The sequence below is a fragment of the Trichomonas vaginalis genome (assembly GCF_026262505.1).
Source record: "Trichomonas vaginalis G3 chromosome Unknown ctg_36, whole genome shotgun sequence".
Taxonomy (NCBI): domain Eukaryota; phylum Parabasalia; order Trichomonadida; family Trichomonadidae; genus Trichomonas; species Trichomonas vaginalis.
The window spans coordinates 1-26849 of record NW_026529124.1 but is presented as its reverse complement, the minus strand read 5'-3'; the positions used below and the strand labels follow the sequence as shown (position 1 = coordinate 26849).

The 26849-nt window shown below is 34.5% G+C and overlaps 10 protein-coding genes and 14 pseudogenes across 24 annotated transcripts, besides 7 other annotated features; 12 read left to right on the top strand and 12 right to left on the bottom strand.

Moving 5' to 3' along the window:
- Positions 1-7985: part of a mobile genetic element that runs on past the window's edge.
- Positions 93-920, top strand: TVAGG3_1064320 (annotated as a pseudogene). Its single transcript has one exon. A coding segment is annotated over exon 1 (828 nt).
- TVAGG3_1064310 (organellar and viral DNA polymerase type B) lies at positions 1389-1964 on the top strand (the record flags this gene model as incomplete). Its single annotated transcript, XM_051256126.1, has 1 exon — positions 1389-1964. The coding sequence occupies one exon, from the start codon at positions 1389-1391 to the stop codon at positions 1962-1964; it is 576 nt and encodes a 191-aa protein (XP_051076636.1).
- TVAGG3_1064300 lies at positions 2044-2899 on the bottom strand (annotated as a pseudogene). Its single transcript has one exon. A coding segment is annotated over exon 1 (856 nt).
- On the top strand, positions 3227-3646 carry TVAGG3_1064290 (annotated as a pseudogene). The gene has a single exon. A coding segment is annotated over exon 1 (420 nt).
- TVAGG3_1064280 lies at positions 3922-4452 on the top strand (annotated as a pseudogene). Its single transcript has one exon. A coding segment is annotated over exon 1 (531 nt).
- Positions 4794-4821: a terminal%2Cinverted (terminal inverted repeat of Mariner transposon ID:TVAGG3_1064250).
- Positions 4794-6096: a mobile genetic element.
- Positions 4890-6016, top strand: TVAGG3_1064260 (annotated as a pseudogene). Its single transcript has one exon. A coding segment is annotated over exon 1 (1127 nt).
- Positions 6069-6096: a terminal%2Cinverted (terminal inverted repeat of Mariner transposon ID:TVAGG3_1064250).
- Positions 6145-6567, top strand: TVAGG3_1064240 (uncharacterized protein; the record flags this gene model as incomplete). Its single annotated transcript, XM_051256125.1, has 1 exon — positions 6145-6567. One exon carries the CDS (start codon positions 6145-6147, stop codon positions 6565-6567), a length of 423 nt encoding a protein of 140 aa, XP_051076635.1.
- Positions 7106-7342, top strand: TVAGG3_1064230 (uncharacterized protein; the record flags this gene model as incomplete). The annotated part of the gene is made up of 1 exon (XM_051256124.1): positions 7106-7342. One exon carries the CDS (start codon positions 7106-7108, stop codon positions 7340-7342), a length of 237 nt encoding a protein of 78 aa, XP_051076634.1.
- Positions 7427-7985: a terminal%2Cinverted (terminal inverted repeat of Maverick-1C transposon ID:TVAGG3_1064220).
- Positions 7986-8260: 275 nt separating this feature from the next.
- Positions 8261-8424: a mobile genetic element.
- Positions 8425-8426: 2 nt separating this feature from the next.
- Positions 8427-26849: a mobile genetic element.
- TVAGG3_1064200 (uncharacterized protein) lies at positions 8610-8930 on the bottom strand (the record flags this gene model as incomplete). The annotated part of the gene is made up of 1 exon (XM_001291933.1): positions 8610-8930. One exon carries the CDS (start codon positions 8928-8930, stop codon positions 8610-8612), a length of 321 nt encoding a protein of 106 aa, XP_001291934.1.
- TVAGG3_1064190 (uncharacterized protein) lies at positions 9083-9319 on the bottom strand (the record flags this gene model as incomplete). Its single annotated transcript, XM_051256123.1, has 1 exon — positions 9083-9319. One exon carries the CDS (start codon positions 9317-9319, stop codon positions 9083-9085), a length of 237 nt encoding a protein of 78 aa, XP_051076633.1.
- Positions 9368-9808, bottom strand: TVAGG3_1064180 (repellent protein 1 family; the record flags this gene model as incomplete). The annotated part of the gene is made up of 1 exon (XM_051256122.1): positions 9368-9808. The coding sequence occupies one exon, from the start codon at positions 9806-9808 to the stop codon at positions 9368-9370; it is 441 nt and encodes a 146-aa protein (XP_051076632.1).
- Positions 11440-11865, bottom strand: TVAGG3_1064170 (uncharacterized protein; the record flags this gene model as incomplete). Its single annotated transcript, XM_051256121.1, has 1 exon — positions 11440-11865. One exon carries the CDS (start codon positions 11863-11865, stop codon positions 11440-11442), a length of 426 nt encoding a protein of 141 aa, XP_051076631.1.
- TVAGG3_1064160 lies at positions 11911-12098 on the top strand (annotated as a pseudogene). The gene has a single exon. A coding segment is annotated over exon 1 (188 nt).
- TVAGG3_1064150 (uncharacterized protein) lies at positions 12199-13056 on the top strand (the record flags this gene model as incomplete). The annotated part of the gene is made up of 1 exon (XM_001278572.1): positions 12199-13056. The coding sequence occupies one exon, from the start codon at positions 12199-12201 to the stop codon at positions 13054-13056; it is 858 nt and encodes a 285-aa protein (XP_001278573.1).
- TVAGG3_1064140 lies at positions 13107-13579 on the top strand (annotated as a pseudogene). The gene has a single exon. A coding segment is annotated over exon 1 (473 nt).
- Positions 14153-14389, top strand: TVAGG3_1064130 (uncharacterized protein; the record flags this gene model as incomplete). The annotated part of the gene is made up of 1 exon (XM_051256120.1): positions 14153-14389. The coding sequence occupies one exon, from the start codon at positions 14153-14155 to the stop codon at positions 14387-14389; it is 237 nt and encodes a 78-aa protein (XP_051076630.1).
- TVAGG3_1064120 lies at positions 14606-16175 on the bottom strand (annotated as a pseudogene). Its single transcript has one exon. A coding segment is annotated over exon 1 (1570 nt).
- TVAGG3_1064110 lies at positions 16728-17520 on the bottom strand (annotated as a pseudogene). The gene has a single exon. A coding segment is annotated over exon 1 (793 nt).
- On the top strand, positions 17610-18082 carry TVAGG3_1064100 (annotated as a pseudogene). Its single transcript has one exon. A coding segment is annotated over exon 1 (473 nt).
- On the bottom strand, positions 18488-19175 carry TVAGG3_1064090 (annotated as a pseudogene). The gene has a single exon. A coding segment is annotated over exon 1 (688 nt).
- TVAGG3_1064080 lies at positions 20187-20708 on the bottom strand (annotated as a pseudogene). The gene has a single exon. A coding segment is annotated over exon 1 (522 nt).
- On the bottom strand, positions 22060-22860 carry TVAGG3_1064070 (integrase core domain containing protein family; the record flags this gene model as incomplete). Its single annotated transcript, XM_051256119.1, has 1 exon — positions 22060-22860. The coding sequence occupies one exon, from the start codon at positions 22858-22860 to the stop codon at positions 22060-22062; it is 801 nt and encodes a 266-aa protein (XP_051076629.1).
- TVAGG3_1064060 lies at positions 24099-24807 on the bottom strand (annotated as a pseudogene). The gene has a single exon. A coding segment is annotated over exon 1 (709 nt).
- On the bottom strand, positions 25227-26094 carry TVAGG3_1064050 (annotated as a pseudogene). The gene has a single exon. A coding segment is annotated over exon 1 (868 nt).

Sequence of the window (26849 nt, the reverse complement as noted above, 5' to 3'; positions counted from 1 at the left end):
ACTGTGCAACAGAATTTTTGGAACGACTTCCTGACAAGAGTTTAATATATTTCCATAACCTCAGTTATGATATAAACTTCATCTTAAGACACATGACAGAAGTGAAAGGAACTCCCATCATTAAAGGTTCACGAACAATGCAAATAACTGGCTTATATAAAGGAAGGGCAATTATTATAAAAGACTCTTACAGTGTTATAAATAAGAAGCTTAAACTATTTCCTGCTATGTTTAACTTACAAACAGGACCGAAAGAAGTATTTCCATACAACTACTACAGCAGTGTTTTGTTAGCAAATGACAACAGAACTGGTGTCATTTCTGAAGCATGTAAGTTTATCCGGGATGCAGATACATTCATGAAAAACATAGATTCCATCAAAGGTTGCAGAATAGATGAGAACCACTTCGACTTAGAAAAGTATAGCACATTTTATTGCAAACAAGATGTAAGAATTTTAAGAGAAGGTTTTGTTAAGTTCCGCAATGACATATTGAAAGAATTTGATTTAAACGTTTATGACTACGTTAGTATTTGTTCAATTGCTAACAAATTATTTGAGAACAGAGTGTACTTCCCGAATGGAAATTTATATGACCTCTCAAATAAACCAAGAGAATTTATTTCACGCTGTATTCAAGGTGGAAGATGTATGCTGTCAGATAACATTAAACAAAAGAGCGAAAAGAAACTCATTGCTGACTTCGACGCTGTTTCATTATATCCATCAGCTATAGCAAGACTTTATACTTTAGAAGGTATTCCAAAGGTTATGAAGAAAGAAATGTTAAGCACAGAGTATCTCATGAGACATTTATTCGATGACGACCAAAAGGAACCCATTGGTGAAAAGTTTATGTCTGGCTTCTTTGTTCTCATTAAGATAACAGAGATTGGAATACATAGACACTTTCCTTTAATAGTTTGTGACCCTGAACTAAATCCAGAACTTAACGTTCCCAGAAGTTCAAACACTTGCTGTTTAATGTATGTTGACCATATAACATTACAAGACCTCATAAAATATCAAGGTGTCAAATGTGAAGTGTTGCAAGGATACTATTACGATGGAAACAGAGATATTAGAATAAGAGATGAAGTAAAGAAGTTGTTTGAGTTAAGGTTAAAGTATAAGAAAGAAGGAAATCCTTTGCAAGAAAATATAAAGCTCATTCTGAACAGTATTTATGGCAAAACTATTCTATCTCCTATTGAGTCAAAAATAACCATAGTAAATGACAAAGATGCTATAAGATATGCCATCAGAAACTACAACCATATAGTGAAGTTCGAAGGTTTGGATGGTTCAGATAAAACTATTTTCAAGCTAACGAAAAGCATTTGCAGACACTTTAACTTCTGTCCACTTGGTGTTAACATTCTGTCTATGTCGAAGAGAATAATGTGTGAAGTATTCTGTACTGCTGAGGACTTAGGAATGGACATCTTTTATAGCGATACGGACAGTATGCATCTCTACAATGAAGATATCCCTCGTTTAGCTGAAGAGTTTGAGAAACGTTATGGAAGAGTTCTCATTGGTAAAAACCTTGGTCAATTTCATAGCGACTTTGCAGAAATCACACCTGGAAAACAAAGTTTAGCATACAAGTCAATATTTTGTGGAAAGAAGACTTACATAGACTTACTCACGAATGATTTAAATGAAGTTGCATTTCACTGCAGAATGAAAGGCGTGAAGCAAGATGTTATTGCTTTAACCGCTAATGAAATGTTTCCTGACTCTGTTCAGTGTTTCTATGATGAAGATAAAGGTTTAATGGTTCCGCAAGGAACATATGACAAAGACTCTGAGTTCAGTTTAATGAAACTTTACAAAGCACTTTATGACGGTCAAGAGATTGGATTTGACTTATGTAAGTCATGTCAACCTTGCTTTGAAGAGAAGTTTAACTTCTCAATAACGACTAAAACAAGCTTTATTCGTAAGTTGAAGTTCTGAGGTCATTTATTTTTGTCAGCAATGAGGTCATTCGTGATAAAAATAAAACTAGCGGCAAGGGCGAAGCCCATGTGGTCATTTACAATACTGCGATGGTAGAGTTTAAGAGTTGTGCTTCAATGTAGAGACAGTCCTTATGGTCTGGAGGTAAGAACACTGGGCAGTTATGGTCATGAGTGGAGAACATGTCTATCCAAAACTCACGATTGAAGCCAGTTAATTTATAGTATTTAGGGTTAGGAAGTGGTGAAGTTCTTGTATGACCAATGAACTCATTTTCAACTCCCTTACTTAAGTTTGAATATAATATAGCTTGCTTTCTATCCCAAATGCCTGGAAATCTAATTTCGGAAAAATCATTTTTCCTCGGAAGCATTGCATCATAATTGAAAACATTCTTGAAATCATCACATGGTTCAGAGATTTGAAATCTTATACGTAATGGATTTTTTTCTTTTTAGCGACTTCATTGAATGGTGAGAATATAATGAATTGACAGTCATGTGTTCCATCTTCATTTGTACAAACTCGTAATGAAAAGCTATTAATCTTTCTACAATTCCTTCTTCTTTCAGTTGTGCAAGAAACTCACGTAAAGGCTGTAAAGTTTGTACTTCAATGTTAAACTTCTTTTGAAAATTTTCGTAAAATGTAATTATACAGTCTTCTAACGTTGTATCGTCTTTAAAGTATTTGTATATGTGAATGTTTTGGGCGCTTAAAGACTGTTCGTCATTTTCTATCTCGACTTGAAGTATAAAGTCAACCTTTCTGAAAGCACGTGTTATATACATAGATGTTATGCCAATGTACTTCTCTTCATTTATGTTCACAATCCAGTCTGTTGGAAACTTAAACGTTACTCTGTTCCCCTTTATTTTGACGTCAGGGTTTTCACTACTGAACGCAACAGATAAAGGTATTTGTCTATACATTTAATTCGGATAAAAATAAACCATTTACTCTTTCTTTGCTTCAGCTTCTTTAGCTTTTGCTTCAGCTTCTTCTCTAGCTTTTTCGCCAGTAGTCGGGTTCTTTTGTCTTCCAGCAGCTAATGCAGCAAGTTGTTTTTCACTAAGTTTTCTCTTTGGTCTCTCTGGCTTTTGTTCTTGTTTTTGTTCCTTCAGTTCGGATAAAATTTGCTCACGAATTTCTTTCTTCAATGCTTCAACATCTATGACCCCTTGGGTCTTGTCCGTAGGGCTTGTCTGAGTCATTTGACTGCAGATAAAAAACAAAATTAAAACTTTAACCGATGTAAAATGAGCTTGTCAAAATCAGAGCGAGAGTCTATTATATTAAATGACGCAAGAGGAATACAACATCCTTTCTATTACGTAAGTCAGAGTAAAGATGGTAAAATATACGTAAGAAAAAGAAAGGTTCCATTAGCGAATGCAGAAAGCGACAACATTAAGGTGATGGCAAGGGTGAAGTCCACGAAGCCCATATAAAACCTTCTGTTCAAACTGAGCCACCAATAGAACCAGAAGAAAAGAAGCCAGATGTACTTTCAATAACGAACCAAGAGCTTATTGCAAAGTTCGTGAATTTCATTGAAAAACAAACCGAGTCAAAGAACCCTGACCCACCAGTGAAAGAAGTTGAGACAAAAGAGAATGTACAGTTCATTGAAAATGTCAAGAAACAACTTCCACCACGAATGCCAAGAAGAAGAGTGAGAATAATGAAGTAAATAGATATTTTTATCTGAAGTAAATACATGCAGAACGAACAGCTAAACGAATTTACTCCAGCAGAGCATATTCATCAGATTCGCTCATATTTCGATATCATAGACAATGCAGTTCAAATTGGTGACACTAATAGAAAATATTCTGACGCAAAGATTCCATCACAACCTGGAACTGCTAAAGATAACACATGGGTAACATTCAATCTCTCACCTCCTGGTGAAAATATGTTGGACCTTTACAATACATTCATTACGTATAAAATGGAAGGTCAATTTATTGTAGATAAAGAAATTGGTTCAGGTTCCAATAAAACAAACCCACCAGGATTTTGGATTGGTTTCGATGACGCTTTCTATGCAGTTGCTGGATATCAAATCCTTGCAAATGGTCGTATCGTATATTCTCAAGACAACGCAAGAGAAGAAGCATATATAACTTCAAACTCACAAACTACCGAACAAATAAAGAAAGTAGATGTTTTCTCAAAGACTCGACATGAAGATGTATGGAGTCATTCGGGAACATGCAGAACAGGACAAATTGTTAGTGGTCCAATTACAGCAGGAAAATCATTTGATTTTAAGCTTCGTTTAAGAATTCCTGTTAGAAGATTCCTTCCATTAGAAGCTATTCGATTTATTCCAGCTTTTGCAGGAAACATTCAGCTTAAAGTAAAGTTCAGTAGCGACGCCTTACAATGCACATCTATATCTGTAAATGATATCATTGCTTTCAATCCAACTCTTAAAGTTGCATTTGCTTCAGATTCAAATCCACCGACAAATAAATTTGTTCCATGGAATGAACCATTCACTATGATAACGAAGGCAGTAGAAGCTAGTGGAACAGTTACTATTACAACTGTAACCCAGCAACTATTTCGAACAAAGATGGATTTTAATGAATGTTTCATTCATCCAAAGTCATTCTCTTTAGACCCTAACATTTATACAGAACTTGTAGAACATTATACAAACGAGGCTTTATGTTTTCCTGTTAAAGTTATGGATTGGATTCCTATGGACGGTTCATTCTCAAAGAATACAGATAGTTCAAGTGCAACATTTACAGCAGCTTATACGCCTATTAATGTTAAAAGTATTTGGGCACTATTTAGAAAGAAAGACAACTATAGGGTGTCCAAAGGTGCGTTTAGCACAGCGCTCTATATGAGACTATTAAAGGAGATATATGCTGATTATAAATATATAATAAAAAATATGAATATATGTATATGATGAGTATGTTGTATTTTGGCGCCATGCCGGGATATAAAATGAATTTTGAGACAAGAGGCGGTTTCGCGGGAAATTTTGGCGGGATTTTTTTCATTTTTTTAATGAATCATAAAGAAAACATCCTCGCTCTTGCAAAAAAATGCAAAGACTGTAAAAAAATCTACGAGACATTGGTAAAATGCTTCGGTATGGATGCTCCTAGCTATTCCACTGTAACGTATCATGTTAGGATGTATCACTTCATGAACAAAAAGGCGCCCATCATAAAAATTGACAAAAAATCGCCGGATCAAAGAAAAATCAAAGCAATTCTTCAAGCGCTAGATGAAGACCCAAGAGCATCACTCAGAAGGATAGAGGAGATGACAAAGATACCACGTACAACAGTCAGTTATTATCTGCACAATTATTTGAACTACAAACTAGCGTATACACGTTGGGTTCCGCACAACCTTAATTCAGTTCAAAAAAAATCTAGAGTCCAATCTTCGAAAGAGCTCCTCTCTATATTGGGTGCGTATCAATCCAAGAAGTTTCGCTTTTTAGCAACAGGGGACGAGTCTTGGTTTCAATATGCAACAGAAGCCAAAATCATGTGGATCCCGAAGGATGAAAAATCCGCAAACATTCCCGAAGAAAAAAATTGACACACCAATGATGATGTTGTCGGTTTTTTTGGGGCGTGAATGGCATCATCGCAATTGATATTCTTCAAAAACCTAATACGATGAATGCTCAGTATCTAATTGACAATGTTCTTACTCAAATTATCAATTCTGATGAGTTTGAGAAATCCAAACAACAAAAACAAAAGTTTGCAATTCATTTTGATAATTCAAGAGTTCACAAAAGTCATAAGGTAATGAATTACTTGGTGAAAACAATGTCAAAGTTGTTCCAAACCCAATTTATTCACCTGATATTGCCCCTCTGACTTTTATTTATTCGCACGCTAAAAAAGAGAGCTGAAGGACGCGAATTCGCGAGTCCAGATGATCTTGAAAATTTTGTAAGAGAGCAATTTGAGCAATTTTCTCATGATGATTTAAAGCGTGTCTTTCAAGCCTGGATCGATCGCTGCGAACGCGTGATTGAATCCAATGGTGATTATATTTAAATAAACTTTATATATATGTAACTTGTTTATTTCTATTCGCAGTATTCAGGTTTGTGCTAAACACACCTTTGGACACCCTATATTATGTTAATTTTGAGAACCCTAAGTTTAAATATTTTCAGCTTTCCATGGGAGCTTATGGAAATATGCCTGCAGAACCTGAAAAATCATATGGACCTGTATTTTATGAAATGGTTGCGAACGCCTGCAATACAAACAATGATATGATAGGATTTAATGAAGATGTTATGAGGTCATTGGTGGATGATGGTAGTGTGGAACATAAATGGGATAGCTATGACAACACACATTTCTTATGTGGTTTTCCAACAGAAGTGGACTTTTGCTTCCAGCAAGGTCAAACATCTACTGCTCCAATAACATACAAATTGTCTGTTAAAGGACCTATTGAACTAGCAACTGAAAACGTACCAAAGCCACTTATTGGATTTATGAGGGATTGTTGCTTTGCCATTCAGGTGCGTGCTAATGGAATCCCAATAATAAGATTAGATGACTATAACTTAGCTACGGACGACGGTGAGGAATAAAGGATGAACGTTTATTTTTAAAGCTTATAAATGAGTTCTTCATCAAGCTCTCGTGAACCTTCACCATCTATGAAACAAACTTTACCAAACGATTATGAAGCACCTATTGAATATTTCTTACGAGCTGCACAATGGCAAAGAGCAGTCTCACCAAGGTTAGGTGTTTCCACCAGCTCCTGTCAAAAATAGCATTTGGTCAAGTCCTTATATAAGATATGGTCTCCCACTAGGTTTGCTAGCTACAGCAGGAGCAGTTATGATGTTGAAAAGAAATAAAGCAAATGTTGTAAATAATACTGAAGTAGCTGAAGTTAAACAAACTCCAACACCTTCGCCAAAACCAACGCCTTCACAGCAAAACCTTCAATGACTCCTGAACCTATGGAAGTACAAACTCCTGTTTCAAAAGTCAACTCCTAAACCGACTCCGACATTTAAACCAGAACCTACTCCTCAAATAAATCGTAAAACTCCTGCGTTTCCTTACTGAAAAAATAACGTTATTTTTATTTAATATTAAAATTTTTATTTGATTGAAATGACAAATAAAGTCACTGAAGCAATGAAACAAAAGTTTTTGGTAGAATACATTAAATCAGGAACTATTCCAGAAGGTTTTTACATTCATACTATGAAGGATGGTAGAGTTCAGTTTAGAAAGATAAAGCAACCATTAGATAAAGAAGGAATTTTGAGAAAGATTAAACTTCATGAGGACAACATTGCTGAACTTAAGAAGAAGCTAGAAGAGTTGGAGAAAGGAAGAGAGTTATAAAGCAATGAATTCAACAGGGTGAAAAAACAGGTGAAAAAAGAGGTGAGATCTCACCACTTCACCTAAATTTATTTTTGCGCTATGTTTTCATACGTGTGAGGGTGGTGATATCATTAATTTTTAAGTTTATTTTTTATTTTATTTTTTATTTTATTTTTATATAAATGACAGAACAAAAGCAACTCATACAAATCGAAAAATATAACAAACATACATTTAAACATTTATTCTTCCTTCCTGAGTATAACATGTTCTTTACACTTCATCCTAGACCAGTTGACTATACATTGACTGTGTATAAAGATTGTCATGGTAGTTTTATAAAAACTTATGATGATGAAGGTAAGTTAACAAGACTATGCATTTCAAAACTTGAGAAACTTTATGACTTCAAGTATGACTACAATAGAGTTAACATTGACGATGAAGATATAGAAGAAAATTTATGAGAACGTTTATTTTTTCATTAGTGAGTTCGTTAGTGAGGTGAAATGGTTGGCGGCTTTGTAAATATTTAAGGTTAAGTTAGTGTTGTCGTTTGTGTTGTAAAATATACGTTAATGGTTTTGTAAAGTGTCAAATTCACATATAATGGGTAAGTAGGTGCGCAGTGCCACAGTACCCAACTAACCCATACTAACTTCGTTTCATTACTCCTCATCTCCCGTGAAGCTCGTTTATGGTATGAATCTTTAACGTATGTGGATGGCACTGATGATGACATCCCTGAATCATGCCAGCATATTTACTGTTAAAATTCACAAGGTTAGAAAAGACCCAAAGGGTCTGAGCCGCTAAGCGGCGAGGTTAGAAATGAGGTTAGATATCGGGTTAGATATACCCCAAGCCGCGTAGCGGCGAGACCCAAAGGGTCTAAATTAATTTTATCATTTATGAAAAAATTTAGTATATACAGAAGAGTGGGGGACAAACTCGCCCATTGTCACTTTTTCATTAACCTTAAACTTGTAATTTTCATTATTTTTAATTAACCTTATTTCTTTCCCAATTCCTGATTTATTTTATTCACTTACTATTAAAAGTCACATTTTAATAAAATATAATAATTTATTTATAGCATTAGTTAGTTAGTATGACTAAGTCGTGTACTGTGGCACTGCGTTCCACCTTACCCATTATATGTGAATTTGACACTTTACGAAACCGTTAACGTATATTTTACAACACAAACGACAACACTAACTTAACCTTAAATATTTACAAAGCCACCAACCACTTCACCTCACTAATGTAAAAATAAACGTTCTCACTTACAAAAGTATTGCAACTCCTCCCATTGCTGTGCTTCACATAACAGCTCATAATCTTCTGACTCACTTTCTTCTTCATATAGGTCAAAATCACTGTCAAAATAAATGTTAGTAAGTTTTGACAAAGCTAATGAAACACGTTTACCGTTTGTATCGTATGCTTGTATAAACTTTCCATTCTTCATTCCTTCATAAACGCTCAAACTAACTTTACCCTTTCTCCCTCGTATCTGATAGAATGTATTTTCACGAGGAACGAAGAACAAATTCTTGAACTCATGACCGTTGTAGTTTGTTATCTCAATAGTTTTCGTCATTTATATAAAAATAAAATAAAAAATAAACTTAAAAATTAATGATATCACCACCCTCACACGTATGAAAACATAGCACAAAAATAAATTTAGGTGAAGTGGTGAGATCTCACCTCTTTTTTCACCTGTTTTTTCACCCTGTTGAATTCATTGCTTTATAACTCTCTTCCTTTCTCCAACTCTTCTAGCTTCTTCCTAAGTTCAGCAATGTTGTCCTCATGAAGTTTAATCTTCCTTAATATACCTTCTCTATCTAATGGTTGCTTTATCTTTCTAAACTGAACTCTACCATCCTTCATAGTATGAATGTAAAAACCTTCTGGAATAGTTCCTGATTTAATGTATTCTACCAAAAACTTTTGTTTCATTGCTTCAGTGACTTTATTTGTCATTTCAATCAAATAAAAATTTTAATATTAAATAAAAATAACGTTATTTTTTCAGTAAGGAAACGCAGGAGTTTTACGATTTATTTGAGGAGTAGGTTCTGGTTTAAATGTTGGAGTCGGTTTAGGAGTTGACTTTTGAACAGGAGTTTGTACTTTCATAAGTTCAGGAGTCATTGAAGGTGTTGTTTGTGAAGGCGTTGGAGTTTGTTTAACTTCAGCTACTTCAGTATTATTTACAACATTTGCTTTATTTCTTTTCAACATCATAACTGCTCCTGCTGTAGCTAGCAAACCTAGTGGGAGACCATATCTTATATAAGGACTTGACCAAATGCTATTTTTGACAGGAGCTGGTGGAACACCTAACCTTGGTGAGACTGCTCTTTGCCATTGTGCAGCTCGTAAGAAATATTCAATAGGTGCTCCATAATCGTTTGGTAAAGTTTGTTTCATAGATGGTGAAGGTTCACGAGAGCTTGATGAAGAACTCATTTATAAGCTTTAAAAATAAACGTTCATCCTTTATTCCTCACCGTCGTCCGTAGCTAAGTTATAGTCATCTAATCTTATTATTGGGATTCCATTAGCACGCACCTGAATGGCAAAGCAACAATCCCTCATAAATCCAATAAGTGGCTTTGGTACATTTTCAGTTGCTAGTTCAATAGGTCCTTTAACAGACAATTTGTATGTTATTGAGAGCAGTAGATGTTTGACCTTGCTGGAAGCAAAAGTCCACTTCTGTTGGAAACCCATAAGAAATGTGTGTTGTCATAGCTATCCCATTTATGTTCCACACTACCATCATCCACCAATGACCTCATAACATCTTCATTAAATCCTATCATATCATTGTTTGTATTGCAGGCGTTCGCAACCATTTCATAAAATACAGGTCCATATGATTTTTCAGGTTCTGCAGGCATATTTCCATAAGCTCCCATGGAAAGCTGAAGATATTTAAACTTAGGGTTCTCAAAATTAACATAATAGTTGTCTTTCTTTCTAAATAGTGCCCAAATACTTTTAACATTAATAGGCGTATAAGCTGCTGTAAATGTTGCACTTGAACTATCTGTATTCTTTGAGAATGAACCATCCATAGGAATCCAATCCATAACTTTAACAGGAAAACATAAAGCCTCGTTTGTATAATGTTCTACAAGTTCTGTATAAATGTTAGGGTCTAAAGAGAATGACTTTGGATGAATGAAACATTCATTAAAATCCATCTTTGTTCGAAATAGTTGCTGGGTTACAGTTGTAATAGTAACTGTTCCACTAGCTTCTACTGCCTTCGTTATCATAGTGAATGGTTCATTCCATGGAACAAATTTATTTGTCGGTGGATTTGAATCTGAAGCAAATGCAACTTTAAGAGTTGGATTGAAAGCAATGATATCATTTACAGATATAGATGTGCATTGTAAGGCGTCGCTACTGAACTTTACTTTAAGCTGAATGTTTCCTGCAAAAGCTGGAATAAATCGAATAGGTTCTAATGGAAGGAATCTTCTAACAGGAATTCTTAAACGAAGCTTAAAATCAAATGATTTTCCTGCTGTAATTGGACCACTAACAATTTGTCCTGTTCTGCATGTTCCCGAATGACTCCATACATCTTCATGTCGAGTCTTTGAGAAAACATCTACTTTCTTTATTTGTTCGGTAGTTTGTGAGTTTGAAGTTATATATGCTTCTTCTCTTGCGTTGTCTTGAGAATATACGATACGACCATTTGCAAGGATTTGATATCCAGCAACTGCATAGAAAGCGTCATCGAAACCAATCCAAAATCCTGGTGGGTTTGTTTTATTGGAACCTGAACCAATTTCTTTATCTACAATAAATTGACCTTCCATTTTATACGTAATGAATGTATTGTAAAGGTCCAACATATTTTCACCAGGAGGTGAGAGATTGAATGTACCCCATGTGTTATCTTTAGCAGTTCCAGGTTGTGATGGAATCTTTGCATCAGAATATTTTCTATTAGTGTCACCAATTTGAACTACATTGTCTATGATATCGAAATATGAGCGAATCTGATGAATATGCTCTGCTGGAGTAAATTCGTTTAGCTGTTCGTTCTGCATGTATTTACTTCGGATAAAAATATCTATTTACTTCATTATTCTCACTCTTCTTCTTGGCATTCGTGGTGGAAGTTGTTTCTTGACATTTTCAATGAACTGTACATTCTCTTTTGTCTCAACTTCTTTCACTGGCGGGTCAGGATTCTTTGACTCGGTTTGTTTTTCAATGAAATTCACAAACTTTGCAATAAGCTCTTGGTTCGTTATTGAAAGTACATCTGGCTTCTTTTCTTCTGGTTCTATTGACTTTTCAGTTTGAATAGAAGGCTTAACGTGGACTTCACCCTTGCCATACACCTTAATGTTGTCGCTTTCTGCATTCGCTAATGGAACCTTTCTTTTTCTTACGTATATTTTACCATCTTTACTCTGACTTACGTAATAGAAAGGATGTTGTATTCCTCTTGCGTCATTTAATATAATAGACTCTCGCTCTGATTTTGACAAGCTCATTTTACATCGGTTAAAGTTTTAATTTTGTTTTTTATCTGCAGTCAAATGACTCAGACAAGCCCTACGGACAAGACCCAAGGGGTCATAGATGTTGAAGCATTGAAGAAAGAAATTCGTGAGCAAATTTTATCCGAACTGAAGGAACAAAAACAAGAACAAAAGCCAGAGAGACCAAAGAGAAAACTTAGTGAAAAACAACTTGCTGCATTAGCTGCTGGAAGACAAAAGAACCCAAGACTACTGGCGAAGAAAGCTAGAGAAGAAGCTGAAGCAAAAGCTAGAGAAGAAGCTGAAGCAAAGAAAGAGTAAATGGTTTATTTTTATCCGAATTAAATGTATAGACAAATACCTTTATCTGTTGCGTTCAGTAGTGAAAACCCTGACGTCAAAATAAAGGGGAACAGAGTAACGTTTAAGTTTCCAACAGACTGGATTGTGAACATAAATGAAGAGAAGTACATTGGCATAACATCTATGTATATAACACGTGCTTTCAGAAAGGTTGACTTTATACTTCAAGTCGAGATAGAAAATGACGAACAGTCTTTAAACGCCCAAAACATTCACATATACAAATACTTTAAAGACGATACAACACTGTTGCAATGTATGATTTCATTTAATGAGATGTTCGAGAAAAAGTTTAACATTGAAGTACAAACTTTACAGCCTTTACGTGAGTTTCTTGCACAACTGAAAGAAGAAGGTAGTCAGCCACAACTTATAGACTTTCATTATGAATTTAATGAAAATGAAGATGGAACTCATGACTGTCAGTTTGTTGTATTCTCACCATTCAATGAAGTCGCTAAAAAGAAAGAAAATCCATTACGTATAAGATTTCAAATCTCTGAACCAAGTGATGATTTCAAGAATGTTTTCAATTATGATGCAATGCTTCCGAGGAAAAATGAATTTTCAAAGATTGTAACACCTGGCATTTGGGATAGAAAGCAAGCTATATTATATTCAAACTTAAGTAAGGGAGTTGAAAATGAGTTCATTGGTCATACAAGAACTTCACCACTTCCTAACCCTAAATACTATAAATTAACTGGCTTCAATCGTGAGTTTTGGATAGACATGTTCTCCACTCATGACCATAACTGCCCAGTGTTCTTACCTCCAGACCATAAGGACTGTCTCTACATTGAAGCACAACTCTTAAACTCTACAATAGCTGTATTGTAAAATCTACGCTAGTTTTATTTTTTCTGAAAATTTTTATTTGAGTGAAAGGCATGGAAGGTGAAGGACATTGGCAAACACTCGAACATGACAATGACTATGAAATCTTTTCAGAGTACCCTTATCCAATTAGACGTATAAGCAATAAAAGAGTTGTTAGTGAGTTTGACCAAGGAGATGGTTATATTTGTGTAAATTTAAACAAACACAAGCTGATGAAACATAGAATAGTTGCAGAAACTTTCATTCCGAACCCTGAAGGACTTCGTGAAGTAGACCATATAAACAGAGACAGAGGAGACTTTCATATCTCGAACTTAAGATGGACGACAAGAAGAGAAAACATGAGAAATATTTCTGGTTCAAATGGCTATTGGTTTGACATTGTTGACTCTCTTCCTGAAGACGCTGTTGAAATTATACAATACTCATATCACACGTTAGAGAACTACTACTATGTCCCAAGTGAAGATGCCTTTTACTATTTCATGGGAACTCAATACAGACGAATGAATGTCTTAAGACAGTATAACAAAGATTATATAAACATTACAGATGTAGAAGGAAGAAGAACAAAGCTGTCTATTGCAAAGTTTAAGAGAGACAATGATTATACATAAATGACAAAAATATATGACCTCATTATTTTTATCACGACATATGACCTCATTCTGACCTCATATGACCTCAGAACTTCAACTTACGAATAAAGCTTGTTTTAGTCGTTATTGAGAAGTTAAACTTTTCAGCAAAGCAAGGACTAGAAGACTTACATAAGTCAAATCCAATCTCTTGACCATCATGAAGTGCTTTGTAAAGTTTCATTAAACTGAACTCAGAGTCTTTGTCATATGTTCCAACAGGTATGTGAATGTTCTTATCTTCATTGTAATAGCATTGTATAGCTTCAGGAAACATTTCATTAGCTGTTAAAGCAAAACGTTACGTCTTGTTTTACACCAACCTTTTACGTTAGCAACGTGCAGAATGCAACTTCATTTAAATCATTCGTGAGTAAGTCTATGTAAGTCTTCTTTCCACAAAATATTGACTTGTATGCTAAACTTTGTTTTCCAGGTGTTATTTCTGCGAAGTCAGAATGGAACTGACCAAGGTTCTTTCCTATAAGTTCGCGACCGTATCTCTTCTTAAACTCTGCTGCAAGCTTTGGTATGTCTTCATTGAAAATATGCATGCTATCACAGTCCTGGTAAAATATTTGAAGTCCCATATCTTCAGCAGTACAGAATACTTCACACATTATTCTCTTCGACATAGACAGAATGTTAACACCAAGTGGACAGAAGTTAAAGTGTCTGCAAATGCTTTTCGTTAGCTTGAAAATAGTTTTATCTGAACCATCCAAACCTTCGAACTTCACTATATGGTTGTAGTTTCTGATGGCATATCTTATAGCATCTTTGTCATTACTATGGTTATTTTTGACTCAATAGGAGATAGAATAGTTTTGCCATAAATACTGTTCAGAATGAGCTTTATATTTTCTTGCAAAGGATTTCCTTCTTTCTTATACTTTAACCTTAACTCAAACAACTTCTTTACTTCATCTCTTATTCTAATATCTCTGTTTCCATCGTAATAGTATCCTTGCAACACTTCACATTTGACACCTTGATATTTTATGAGGTCTTGTAATGTTATATGGTCAACATACATTAAACAGCAAGTGTTTGAACTTCTGGGAACGTTAAGTTCTGGATTTAGTTCAGGGTCACAAACTATTAAAGGAAAGTGTCTATGTATTCCAATCTCTGTTATCTTAATGAGAACAAAGAAGCCAGACATAAACTTTTCACCAATGGGTTCCTTTTGGTCGTCATCGAATAAATGTCTCATGAGATACTCTGTGCTTAACATTTCTTTCTTCATAACCTTTGGAATACCTTCTAAAGTATAAAGTCTTGCTATAGCTGATGGATATAATGAAACAGCGTCGAATCAGCAATGAGTTTCTTTTCGCTCTTTTGTTTCATGTTATCTGACAGCATACATCTTCCACCTTGAATACAGCGTGAAATAAATTCTCTTGGTTTATTTGAGAGGTCATATAAATTTCCATTCGGGAAGTACACTCTGTTCTCAAACAATTTGTTAGCAATAGAACAAATACTAACGTAGTCATAACGTTTAAATCAAATTCTTTCAATATGTCATTGCGGAACTTAACAAAACCTTCTCTTAAAATTCTTACATCTTGTTTGCAATAAAATGTGCTATATTTTTCTAAGTCGAAGTGGTTTCATCTATTCTGCAACCTTTGATGGAATCTATGTTTTCATGAACGTATCTGCATCCGGATAAACTTACATGCTTCAGAAATGACACCAGTTCTGTTGTCATTTGCTAACAAAACACTGCTGTAGTAGTTATATGGAAATACTTCTTTCGGTCCTGTTTGTAAGTTAAACATAGCAGGAAATAGTTTAAGCTTCTTATTTATAACACTGTAAGAGTCTTTTATAATAATTGCCCTTCCTTTATATAAGCCAGTTATTTGCATTGTTCGTGAACCTTTAATGATGGGAGTTCCTTTCACTTCTGTCATGTGTCTTAAGATGAAGTTTATATCATAACTGAGGTTATGGAAATATATTAAACTCTTGTCAGGAAGTCGCTCCAAAAATTCTGTTGCACAGTTTGACCCCAATGCTTTCACTCACTGAACCATCTTCACTGTCATAACAGATGTTAAAAGCTTTATGAAAGCCATCGGTACTACACTCAAAGTCAGCAAAGAAAACGTGCTCAGGAATGAACTTGCACTTATTTTTATTTACTTCTTTTGACTCTGCTTTCTTCTTCAGTTGTACACAATACTTTGGAGCATATGTCAAATCTTTAAATGGTGCAAGGTTCTGTTTATATAAGTCAGTCGTATATGTGAAAAGTTCTCCATAAGAAATAGGTTCGAAATATTTGCACTCCCACAATGTTTTCATAACATCCCATAACGGTGTGTTCTATCATAACGAACTACATATTTTCTCTCTCTTTGTATAAATCTTCATCTGTTTCTCAATGTTCATTCCACCACACTCCTTCAAGATTTCTATATAGTTGCGAATGAAATATGTTGTCATTGGTAATCTTTCATTTAGCATGTAGTGGTCTTCAACAAGAAGTAAGTCAATAGTTCGAACAGTTTCACATTCTTTTGGTATGTATCTCTTTATTTCATTATGTCTTGAGTCATTGAAATAACCAATGGTAACATTAAATGCTATACCTGTTGCGTCAGAAATTTCTTGTACTTTACTTTGAGGAAAGTCTCTAACACGAATGACTTCTCTCATGTGGTCAATAGTTTCTTCATCTACTCCAGCCTGAATGCAAGCATAAACGAAACAATTGTCTCTGTCATAAGTGTTGCAGTTCTTTTGTTCAGTTCATTGAAGATTTGGTAGCGTTCAAGATTTATAGGTAATGTGCAAAGATACTTCCAGAACTGACCGCTTCTCTTCTTATAAAACTTCTTTTCACCATTATCTTTCCAAAAGCTTTCTATAAGTGCTGGGTTTCCTGTTTGCTTAAGAGCTTCCAAAATGGCTTTCTGGTCATTTGTCAGTGTGCTTTCATCTCTATATGGTCTCTTTTTTGGTTTGCCTTTCTTTACATCTGACATCGTTAAGCCTTCATATTCTGTTAAATCATACATCTTTATTTCAGTAAGATTCTTTATGTTTGTCAAGAAGAAGTCATAGTGCATTTCAACAATACCTGCAGCATTTGCTTCTATCTCTGATATAAAGTTCTCCTTCAAGAGCTGATGTAGTAATGTTCCAATATTATTGAGGTTTAACGTAGAACATTCATACTTTCCACCAAGTTTATAACATACCATCCATCTCTGTTGTGAGTTTATTTTAATTTCTCTAAGAGTCTCATGAAAACCTTACCGAAATGTTTGTGTAAGTAGTCTCTGTTTGGTTCATCTAAAGCTTCGATGTTAAAGTCAATGAGTCTATTGCCTGACTTCACATTTCTCTTCCTATTCTCTTCATCTTTCTTTAACCATCTCTCACCTTCTTTTGGTTTGTCGTCAATGGAACGAATGACATCGTTAGCTTTGCGAACTTGTTCTATAGCACTTTTAAACATCTCTCTTCTCTGTTGTTTCAGTGTGTCGTCTCTTCTTCTTGTTTCACCAACGTTTGCATTTGTTATGTCAAACATTTCTCTTCTTACTTCATGAGGTACTGAACGTCTATGATATAAGTCAATAGCAACGTCATTTAAAGGAAATGCTCTTGCATGGACTTCGTCCTCGCCGCGTTGCGGCTTTATGAACTCATGAATTCTATCATAACTTATTGCACCATTATAGTCATTGAGGATGTCAGCGAGTGCTTTTTTGTTTGTTGCGTAATGCTTTGCAACATCTATGTTAGCTTCTGTAAGAAGTTGTTTTATTTCCGAGTGTTCTAACTTAGACAACTTCCGATACATCTTTAGTAGGAAATAAAAAAATATTTTTTGAAAAAATTAGATTAGATTTTTTAAGTTATTTTTCAAAATAATTTAATATTTTTATTTTAATGAAACACATGCAAGATTGCAAGTTCTTTTCATACAATGCTCTCGCTACTGCCATCAAGAATGAGTTCAATAATGCTTCAAATGTTAATGTTATCTTTAACAAGAAGTTTGTGAAAGAATCTAAGTTTGGTCAGTATGTCAGACCATTAGCTATCGTCATTGACCGCAAACGTTATACTTCACAAGAGTTAGCAGTAGTTTTGAAACAAAAGAGTTTCTTCGTGAATGTCAAAGATACTCATTATACTGTCATAAAGAACTCTAACATTGACTTCTTCAGTATTGCTTTAAATCTTTCCGAACAGAAAGAATATAAGAAGGGTGAAACAAATGTGAAATATTATCCTTCATCTCTGAAGACAATAACGAACAAAGATGTTATACAGAATTCTTACCAAAGGTTGAAGAAGCTTCTATTGACATTGACGAAGGAAGTGAAATGGTTGAAGAAATAGACCCTGAAGCTATTTAAGCAAAAATATATTTTTGAATAACTGAAAGTGTCACCACGTCACCATGTGCTACCAGGTTAATTAACTTCTTTTAAAAATGATGACAACATGACATTTTGACAACAGTCCAGGAAATAAATTTTATCGTTAATGTTATCGTTAATGTTTTTCATTAAATTTTGACAAAGTGCAAATCTTCACTTCGTCAAAAAGTTAATGTTTTTCATTAAATTTTGACAAAGTGCAAATCTTCACTTCGTCAAAAAGTTAATGTTTTTCATTAAATTTTGACAAAGTGCAAATCTTCACTTCGTCAAAAAGTTAATGTTTTTCATTGAAATCGGTAAGTTTTCATTAAATTTTGACAAAGTGCAAATCTTCACTTCGTCAAAAAGTTAATGTTTTTCATTGAAATCGGTAAGTTTTTATTCTTCCTCTTTGAAGTTATCGAAATATTCTGTTATTTTTTCCTTCAGTAATGTTAAGTCTTCTTTGAATGTAAGTATTGTGCAACCTTTGATGTCATAGTGTGTTTGAGGAAGAGTACTTTTGACAATTTCCTTTATTTGCTCATTCGGTGTCATTGAAATCGGTAAGTTTTCACGATAGAACCAGTTTCTGTCAGATTTGTAAATCTTAGCAAGGTCATAAAAGCTTTTGTTGTTTCTTCTGACTAAATGCAACATAACCATATCTCTGTCTTCTTCTTTCTCCAACTCTTCAGTATATATCATATACTTATAACTCTTTTCCTTTCCTTTTGGTACTGAACGTGGTATTCTTTTCTGTATGCTTTTGTCTTTGGATTCAATGACTTCATCTTTTGCATGAAGTTTCTTTTCCATCTCTCCACGTTCTGCTTTATATAGTTCATCTAACATCATGAAAATATAACAGCATAACGAGGTGAAGCCCACATTGCTACAGCGTTTACTAAAAGTCTATGAACATAATAACCTTTCAAACCAGGAGCCAAATTCTTGCGATTTTCGTACGGAATCTCTTCTCTCGGTTTTCCGAGGGAAGCAATCATATGAGGAAATTCTTCTAAAAGTTCTTTTGTCTGTTGGTTTTCAAACCAATGATATGCTTGCTTTGTAGAACGAAGAGCATTCATTATACTTTGCATTTGGTACATGTCATCTTTGACTGAACGAATGAGACGTAACTGTTTGTTATACTGTATGTACTCGTATTCTTCATTAATGGCTTCATGGACTATAACTGTTGTTGTGTTCTCTAATGTTGTCATTACTGTCTTTACATACAAAATAAAAAAATAAATAAAAATAAAATTAGCGTTATTTTTCTGTGTTAAAGAAATGTTAAAAATTCATGGTTACATATGTGAAAAGAAGTCACGAACAAATGAAGGTCATAAGATTCAGCACATAATTCTGAATTGAATGGTGTGTCATACATGTCAAACCGTCAAGAATTGAAGGAGATACGAGGCTATAAAGATTTTGGATATTTTCTGACACACACCCTGAGGGGAAAGTGACAAAACACGACGATAGAAAAAGTGACAAAATGAGAGAAAGTTGTTTCCCGACCAAAATGCAATCATGTTGAAAAAGTGACATTTGTAAAGTTGGACGATAGGATTTCCTGAAAAAGTGCAAGACTTGTCTTGAATCAGGACAAGATTTGTCTTGAAAAAATACAAGACTTGTTCTGAAAAAATACAAGACTTGTCTTGAATCAGGACAATTGTTCTCAAATTTGAGAACTTTACAAGAAAAACTGACTAAAAAGTGCAAGTCTTGTTCTGAATCAGGACAAGATTTGTCTTGAAAAAATACAAGTCTTGTTCTGAAAAAATACAAGTCTTGTTCTGAATCAGGACAAAACTTTACAAAATGTAAACTTTACATAACCGTTTCTATCGTACATGATATTTAGTTGACATTGTAAACTATCTTCATGTAAAGTATGGCGGTTTGAAACCGTCGGGAACCTTCACTTTTTTGACGAACTTTCCGCAGCAATTTTTAAAATTTGTGAAAACTCAACGGTTTGACACGTGCCATATGTCATTTTACTCAGAATTTTGTGCTGAATTCAGCAAAAATAATTTTTAGGGTAGATGGTTAGATCTAACCTCATTTCTACCCTCATTATTTATAACCGTTTTACATGGTAAACGTTATGAATTCGTGAGATTCTAAACAATTTCGTAGCTTCTATTTCTTCTGTCAGTATGTCAAAAGTTTTAACAATGCCGGAAGTTTCTTTATACTTCTTCTTGACGTCAGATAATAGGAAATCGTCAGCTGTGGGATAGTTTTTATTAAGAAATGTCAACATGTCCATTTTATCTTCTGCTGGCTTTTCTGCTTCTTTCTTTAAGTCTGCGTAATCGTTTCTCATTCTTTCTATCTCTTTTACTGAGTAGTTATATTTCCTCATTGTTGCTTTACATTTTGAACATTGCGGATTCATTTTTGCGTTATACATTGAAATTTGACCTGCTAGAACAACTAAGGCGTCAATGGTTTTCTTTAACTCAAAAGTTGTTGGTTTTATTTGTCCATTCCATACTTTGCCTCTTCTGTCTTTATCTCTTATCTGCCACACACATTCAGCAGCTAATGAAACAAAGTTGTCGTATGTCTTAAACTCCTCAGATTTATATATGTCAGAAATTTTTTATAAACCATGTCGCAATCTTTGTTCATAACTTTATGGTTGCAATGAAAACCAAGGAATTCATAATTTACTTTACGTATGAACTTCTTTATTTCTACTGAATCAGTAACTTTAACTTCAATTTCATCGAATTCAGGAATAGTTATTTTGTTGCTGAACTTCCGGTAATTTAGGCAAATGGTCTATGATATCTTGCATTTCATATAGCTCCTCTCCATTTGTTTCATCTTTCGCACTACAGTCTAAATTACTTGTTAAAAGTTCTTGCTTTATTCTTTGTATTTCTGTTTCAAAAGTATATGAAGAAGGAATGAAGTTTTTCATCTCTACCAACATTGACGTAGGATTCATGACTAGCGAGTTTGGTGCCGTGCATGCTGTCGAAAGTGCTGATGTTTCGATTGTTGAAATCATATCTTTACATACAAAATAAAAAAATAAATAAAAATAAAACTAACTTTATTTTTTCTGTCTTAAGGAAATTCATGAAAATTCATGAGGGTAGAAATGAGGGTAGAAATGAGGTTAGATCTAACCATCTACCCTAAACATTATTTTTGCTGAATTCAGCAACAAAATGAACGAGGTCAGGCTGTATGTAAATACCTTTGAATTCATTTATAACGCCCTTAGTAAGCTCATAAAATGCTTGTTTTGAGGTGGAGCCAAAAGTGGCTCGACCGTATTCTTTCAACCAAAACTCAAGAATTTCCTGCATGAATTTTGTATAAAAAGCAACCGTCTGTATTCCGACGGTTGCTATATTCTTCACAAAACGCCTTATAATACTCTTCCCAGGACTTATTTTCCAACAACTTTCATGAGATAAATAAGAAATAACTTTCATTTTTCATTAGATAACTGTTATTTTTGACGAAGTGAAGATTTGCACTTCGTCAAAAAATCCCTGAAATCAAGAATTAATCCCGTCAAATACAAAAAAATGAGGGTAGAAATGAGGTTAGATAACTGTTATTTTTGACGAAGTGAAGATTTGCACTTCGTCAAAAAATCCCTGAAATCAAGAATTAATCCCGTCAAATACAAAAAAATGAGGGTAGAAATGAGGTTAGATAACTGTTATTTTTGACGAAGTGAAGATTTGCACTTCGTCAAAAAATCCCTGAAATCAAGAATTAATCCCGTCAAATACAAAAAAATGAGGGTAGAAATGAGGTTAGAAATGAGGGTAGAAATGAGGTTAGATCTAACCATCTACCCTAAACATTATTTTTGGTCATGGACTTCGTCCTCGCCGCTTTGCGTCTTTATGTTAAAATAAATGGTACCATTAATAATACATAACTGTTCTCGTTCATGTCTGATTTACATCTAATGAAAAAGTTTAGAAGAATTTTCTTATTCTTTCTGGCATATTTTTGTCTTTCCAGTACTCCCGCTCTAATGGTCCCAGATGTGTTGGCTTTGACTCTCTCAAGTTCTTAGATGGTATAACATCTTCAACACCTCCTTCATATCTTACTTTATAAGTGTCATCGTTTATGTTGTAGTCAAGTATTTCAATAACCACTCCTCGCTTTGCTTCGTCAATGGTTTCAGCAAGTTTGCCATTACTACTTTCAACTAATTTATGACGAGGATAAAACGCAATAGAGTCGTCGGCAGCTTTTATAAGATATCCATTACCTTGCGTAGAGTCTACGATATAATAATTTCGACTTAACCTTAAACGTTTCTTTGTCAACGGTTTGTCGTCAAGAACTACACGAACTTTTGTACCAGGAATGAGGGTAAATTGTGTTGAATTTCTGATATTTTGTGTTTGGCTTCGTTTCTTTTGTATATACTTTTCTTCTTGTTGTTGTGTCATTGAATTTGGTGTATGTCCTGTTGTAGAATGTGTTGAGGAATTATATACTTCGAGAAAATGTTTCATTGTTTCTTCGGTAAAGTCTCGCTCTTGGTTTAAATCTCTGAGCGTTCTTATGAAGCGGTTTATGATGCCGAGTATGTTATGGTTATGGTCTTCAGTAGTGTAGTGAGTTATGTTATGCTTAATGAGAAAATCTGTGATTTCATTGCTGAGGTATGCTGAATCCTGGTCTGATGTTAATGAAGTGGGATGATGTTCTGCCACAAACTTTTGTAAAACTCTTAACACTTCATGAGTTCCTTTATTTTTCATTGGATATGCATATGCTTTGCGAGTGTTAACATTAATGAAGATGAGGAATGGTTTATGTCCTCCTTTTCTGCTTTGAATGAGAGTATCAAATTGGTATGCGTCAGGAGCGTTGGAGTAAATTGGTAAAAAGTAGTCGTAAGGGTTTATTTTTGTTTGATGTACAACATTTTTGTCAAAGAACCTTTTCACTTCAGCTCTGTTAGTAAATCCCCAACTCTTTGCAGCTTCATTGAATTTCTTAAATGACCTCCATGGATGTTGTTCGAATACTTCTTTCAAGCTCATTTATGTAAAGTTAAAGATTTTATTCAAGACGGTAAGCCCGCAAAGCAGGCTCAAGCGCGTTCATTGAACGCGGTACCATGCAAATACAGTCACAAATGGTGGCATGTAATCTGCACCCGAGCCTGTTGGATTTGTTGTGAAAGTGTGTGAATGATTTCCTCCTGGTTCAGTTGGTCGAAAAGTCTTTTTTGCTGAATTGTTATAAGATGGAGATAAAACATCATTGCCAGCATAATATTCTGAGTTGTATAATGGATGGTCTCTTAATGAGTGGCTATGGTCGCCAGAAAAGTTTGTAGTTCCTGTATGAGTGTGCGGTGGAAGGTTTGCTTCAGTAATTTTCTTCGAACCTCCTGTTTGCTTTGAAGAGTTAGCACAGTATAAGAATTTGTCTACAATCTGCTGCCATGTACCAAAACCTAAAACTGTTGCTGGATTTGTTGAGTTCATTGACGTATAAATAGAGCCTATAGGATATAATGTTTGAAGTATTTCAGTCTTTAATGTTTGAAGCTCTGTTTTGTCTGCTTTCTTGTCTAACATTGCGGGTAGTTCATATGCTTCAAAGTTTCTGGCATGATCTTCGATATTCCTACAACTCTTATCTAAATTGTTAAGAGTATCTTTTACGCTTGTACTCGGATTCTCTAAAGGTGCACTTGAACCCAAATCATAGTTCAATATTATGTCGTCTGCTCTAACAGTAGTGAAGGATTTATGTGTATGATTTTTGTCGGCTTTACTGTCTAACATTGATGGTAGTTCATATGCTTCAAAGTTTCTGGCATGATCTTCGATATTCCTACAACTCTTATCTAAATTGTTAAGAGTATCTTTTACACTAGTGCTTGGATTCTCTAAAGGTGCACTTGAACCCAAATCATAGTTCAATATTATGTCGTCTGCTCTAACAGTAGTGAAGGATTTATGTGTATGATTTTTGTCGGCTTTACTATTTAATGTAGCTTGAAGTTCATTTATATCGGAGATATTGTGTTTATGAGATTTCAAAACTTTGTTCGTTGCGTCAAGTTCATCTTTGTCGGCTTTACTTTTAATAGCATCTTCAAAAGTTATTTTTGCCTTAACTCTCAAAGTAAATCTTGGTTCAACTAATACACCGTTAACATTGAAAGTAGAGGCATAAATTTCATCGTTATAACTAAATGCTTCTAGCGCTTTACCTGTGTCATAATGTACAGTACAGCTTATGTCATAACCTTTAGCACGAATGTATTTATATCTTCTTTCATTAACATCTTCCGTCTTCACTTTTTCATCCTGTGTTAAATATCCATGGTAGTCCGTTATAATCTGTTCATCTGAAGTTATATAATGAACATGGTTTTTATCTGCTTTACTATTTAATGTAGCTTGAAGTTCATTTATATCGGAGATATTGTGTTTATGTTCTTTATCTGCTTTTTCGGCTAATTTCTCTTCTATCTCATTTATTTCAAGTTCATGCCTACCACCACCTCCCGAAGAAGTATTTTTCTTCAGCTCTTGAAGAACGTCCACTTCGCCATCTTTGGTGTCAATAATGAGACTTTGAGTTAAAACCTTTCCTGTCTTAATGGATGTTTGTAAAACTTCTTCTTCACCGTGTTCGGGGTCATGGTCGTCATCATATCTTGTGAAATCAGAGATGTTGTCATACATTAAGCATATCTGTCTCAAAAGTTCTGCTATTTGAAACTGGAACGAAAGATATACAGAACTTTCATCATCTCCTAAAGTCAAGTCTGCTTTCTTAAGTATTTCTTGAATGTATGCAATGAGAACAGAGTACCTTGGAAAATATTCGAACAATATTTCATTAGCTGTTGGTTTTGGTGGTTCTTCTGGAGTTTCTGCATCTCTTGACTTCAATGCTCTTGCTCTCAAAGACCTAAATGTTAGAGCACCGGGTTTTACAAAGGACTTTATAAATGCTTTAATAGTTCCTGGTAAGTTATTGTTAGCATTAAGTAAGTTCCTTATGCTTCCATCATGTACGTCCATAGCACTATGTAAAAAATCTATACTTTTCTTGTAGTCAGCAATAGACTGACTGTGATTTTTTAAAGATTTGTCAATACCTTTAAGCCAATCTTCATGCATGTCTGATACTGAGCCAAGAATATCATTTGCTTCCTTTAGTGTATTTTGTGCTTCTCGTAAAGTATCCAATCCCGTACGTGCATTGTTTGCTATACGTCTTACAGTATCTATTTGACTCCTTGTTTCTTGCATCCAACCAGATAAAGTTTTAATAGTATCCGAACCATTTGAAATGAAGTTCAAAGCATTTTTAACGTCATCTAAAGCTTCTTCACCAAGTACTGCCCATATCTTTCCGATTTGGTATTGAAGAACTCCATATGAAGCAGCTGTTAAACCAGTATTTATAAGGTCCCATATCCATGATTTAGCAGTTTTTCCATCCTTTCCATCCTTTCCATCCAAACCGTTTTCGCCTTGAGGTCCTTGTATTCCTTGTATTCCTTGTATTCCTTGTGGTCCTTGTGGTCCGGTGTCACCCTTCTCTCCTTTCAGTTCATCTTTATGTTCGTTATAATATTCTAATGTCATAAGGTGTACATCATTACTGCTACCAGCAACGCCGAGAATTTGTTTCTCATTCATGACTAAATTCTTTAGGCATTTAATGTTGTCGTCAAATCGAAAGCTCTTTAACAATTCAATGAGAACATTCAGTACTTTCACTAATGAGGCATCTACTGTAGAATTTATATATTGCACCGTTCCATCATTTATGATGGGAACCTTGCTTGTTGTAATGAATGGGTCATAAGTGTTAAAAGTATCGAAATCAATGACTTTTTTAGTTTTTCCATCGTCAATGACTAAATCATTGCCTTCAATGGTTAAAGTTGAGTTTTCGTTTACTAGTTCATGTGCTCTTCTTGCTTCATTTGTTTCATACGCATATGCAGCAATAGTCATATTTTAATGAGAATAAAATGTTGTTCTATTTGCAAAGTACAGACCCAAACGAATACGGGACAGTAAAGCTACAAACAAACTTAGGTCTTCAGAATGAAGCGCTTGCTTTCAGAGTTGTTGACTTTAATACTATTGCTTCATTCGTTATAACTGACGAAACAGATTTCATGGAGTTTGAAATAGATGACAAAAGAAGTTTTATAACATTTCCTAACAGAGCAGAGTATAGAATAGATAAAAATTGCTGGAGTCATAGAACTCTCATAAATGAAGAAACTATTGACAACATAGATGTCGAACTCTCTTCTGAGGGAACATTGAAGTTCAGTTATGCGAAAGAGTTTAAGATAACACGAATGAGTCATAGAGTTCAATTGCTTCTGGGAGCATACCATATGACATTTCCTTTGAAAAGTGTTGACAAAACGATTGAGATGAAATCTGTTCCATATGTATGTTATGGCAACTGTTTGTACATTGAGTCTAAAATAGCTAATATCACAGGTATTTCAGGAGTTAATAGTAAAGGTTCAGTAGAATATAGTCTTTCTGTTATGCAGTCAATTCAATGTTCATTCCAAACGTTCCTGTCATAGCAACTCATTTAGGTAAATGGGTTCGCATTAGTCCTCATAATTTGAAAGACATGCAATTCAGACTTGTTGACTTTCAAGGAGAGCCTGTAGAACTGAAGGCACCAGTGCGAATGACTGTTGAAGTTGACTTTTTAGAAAATATTAAATGCAACAGCTTAC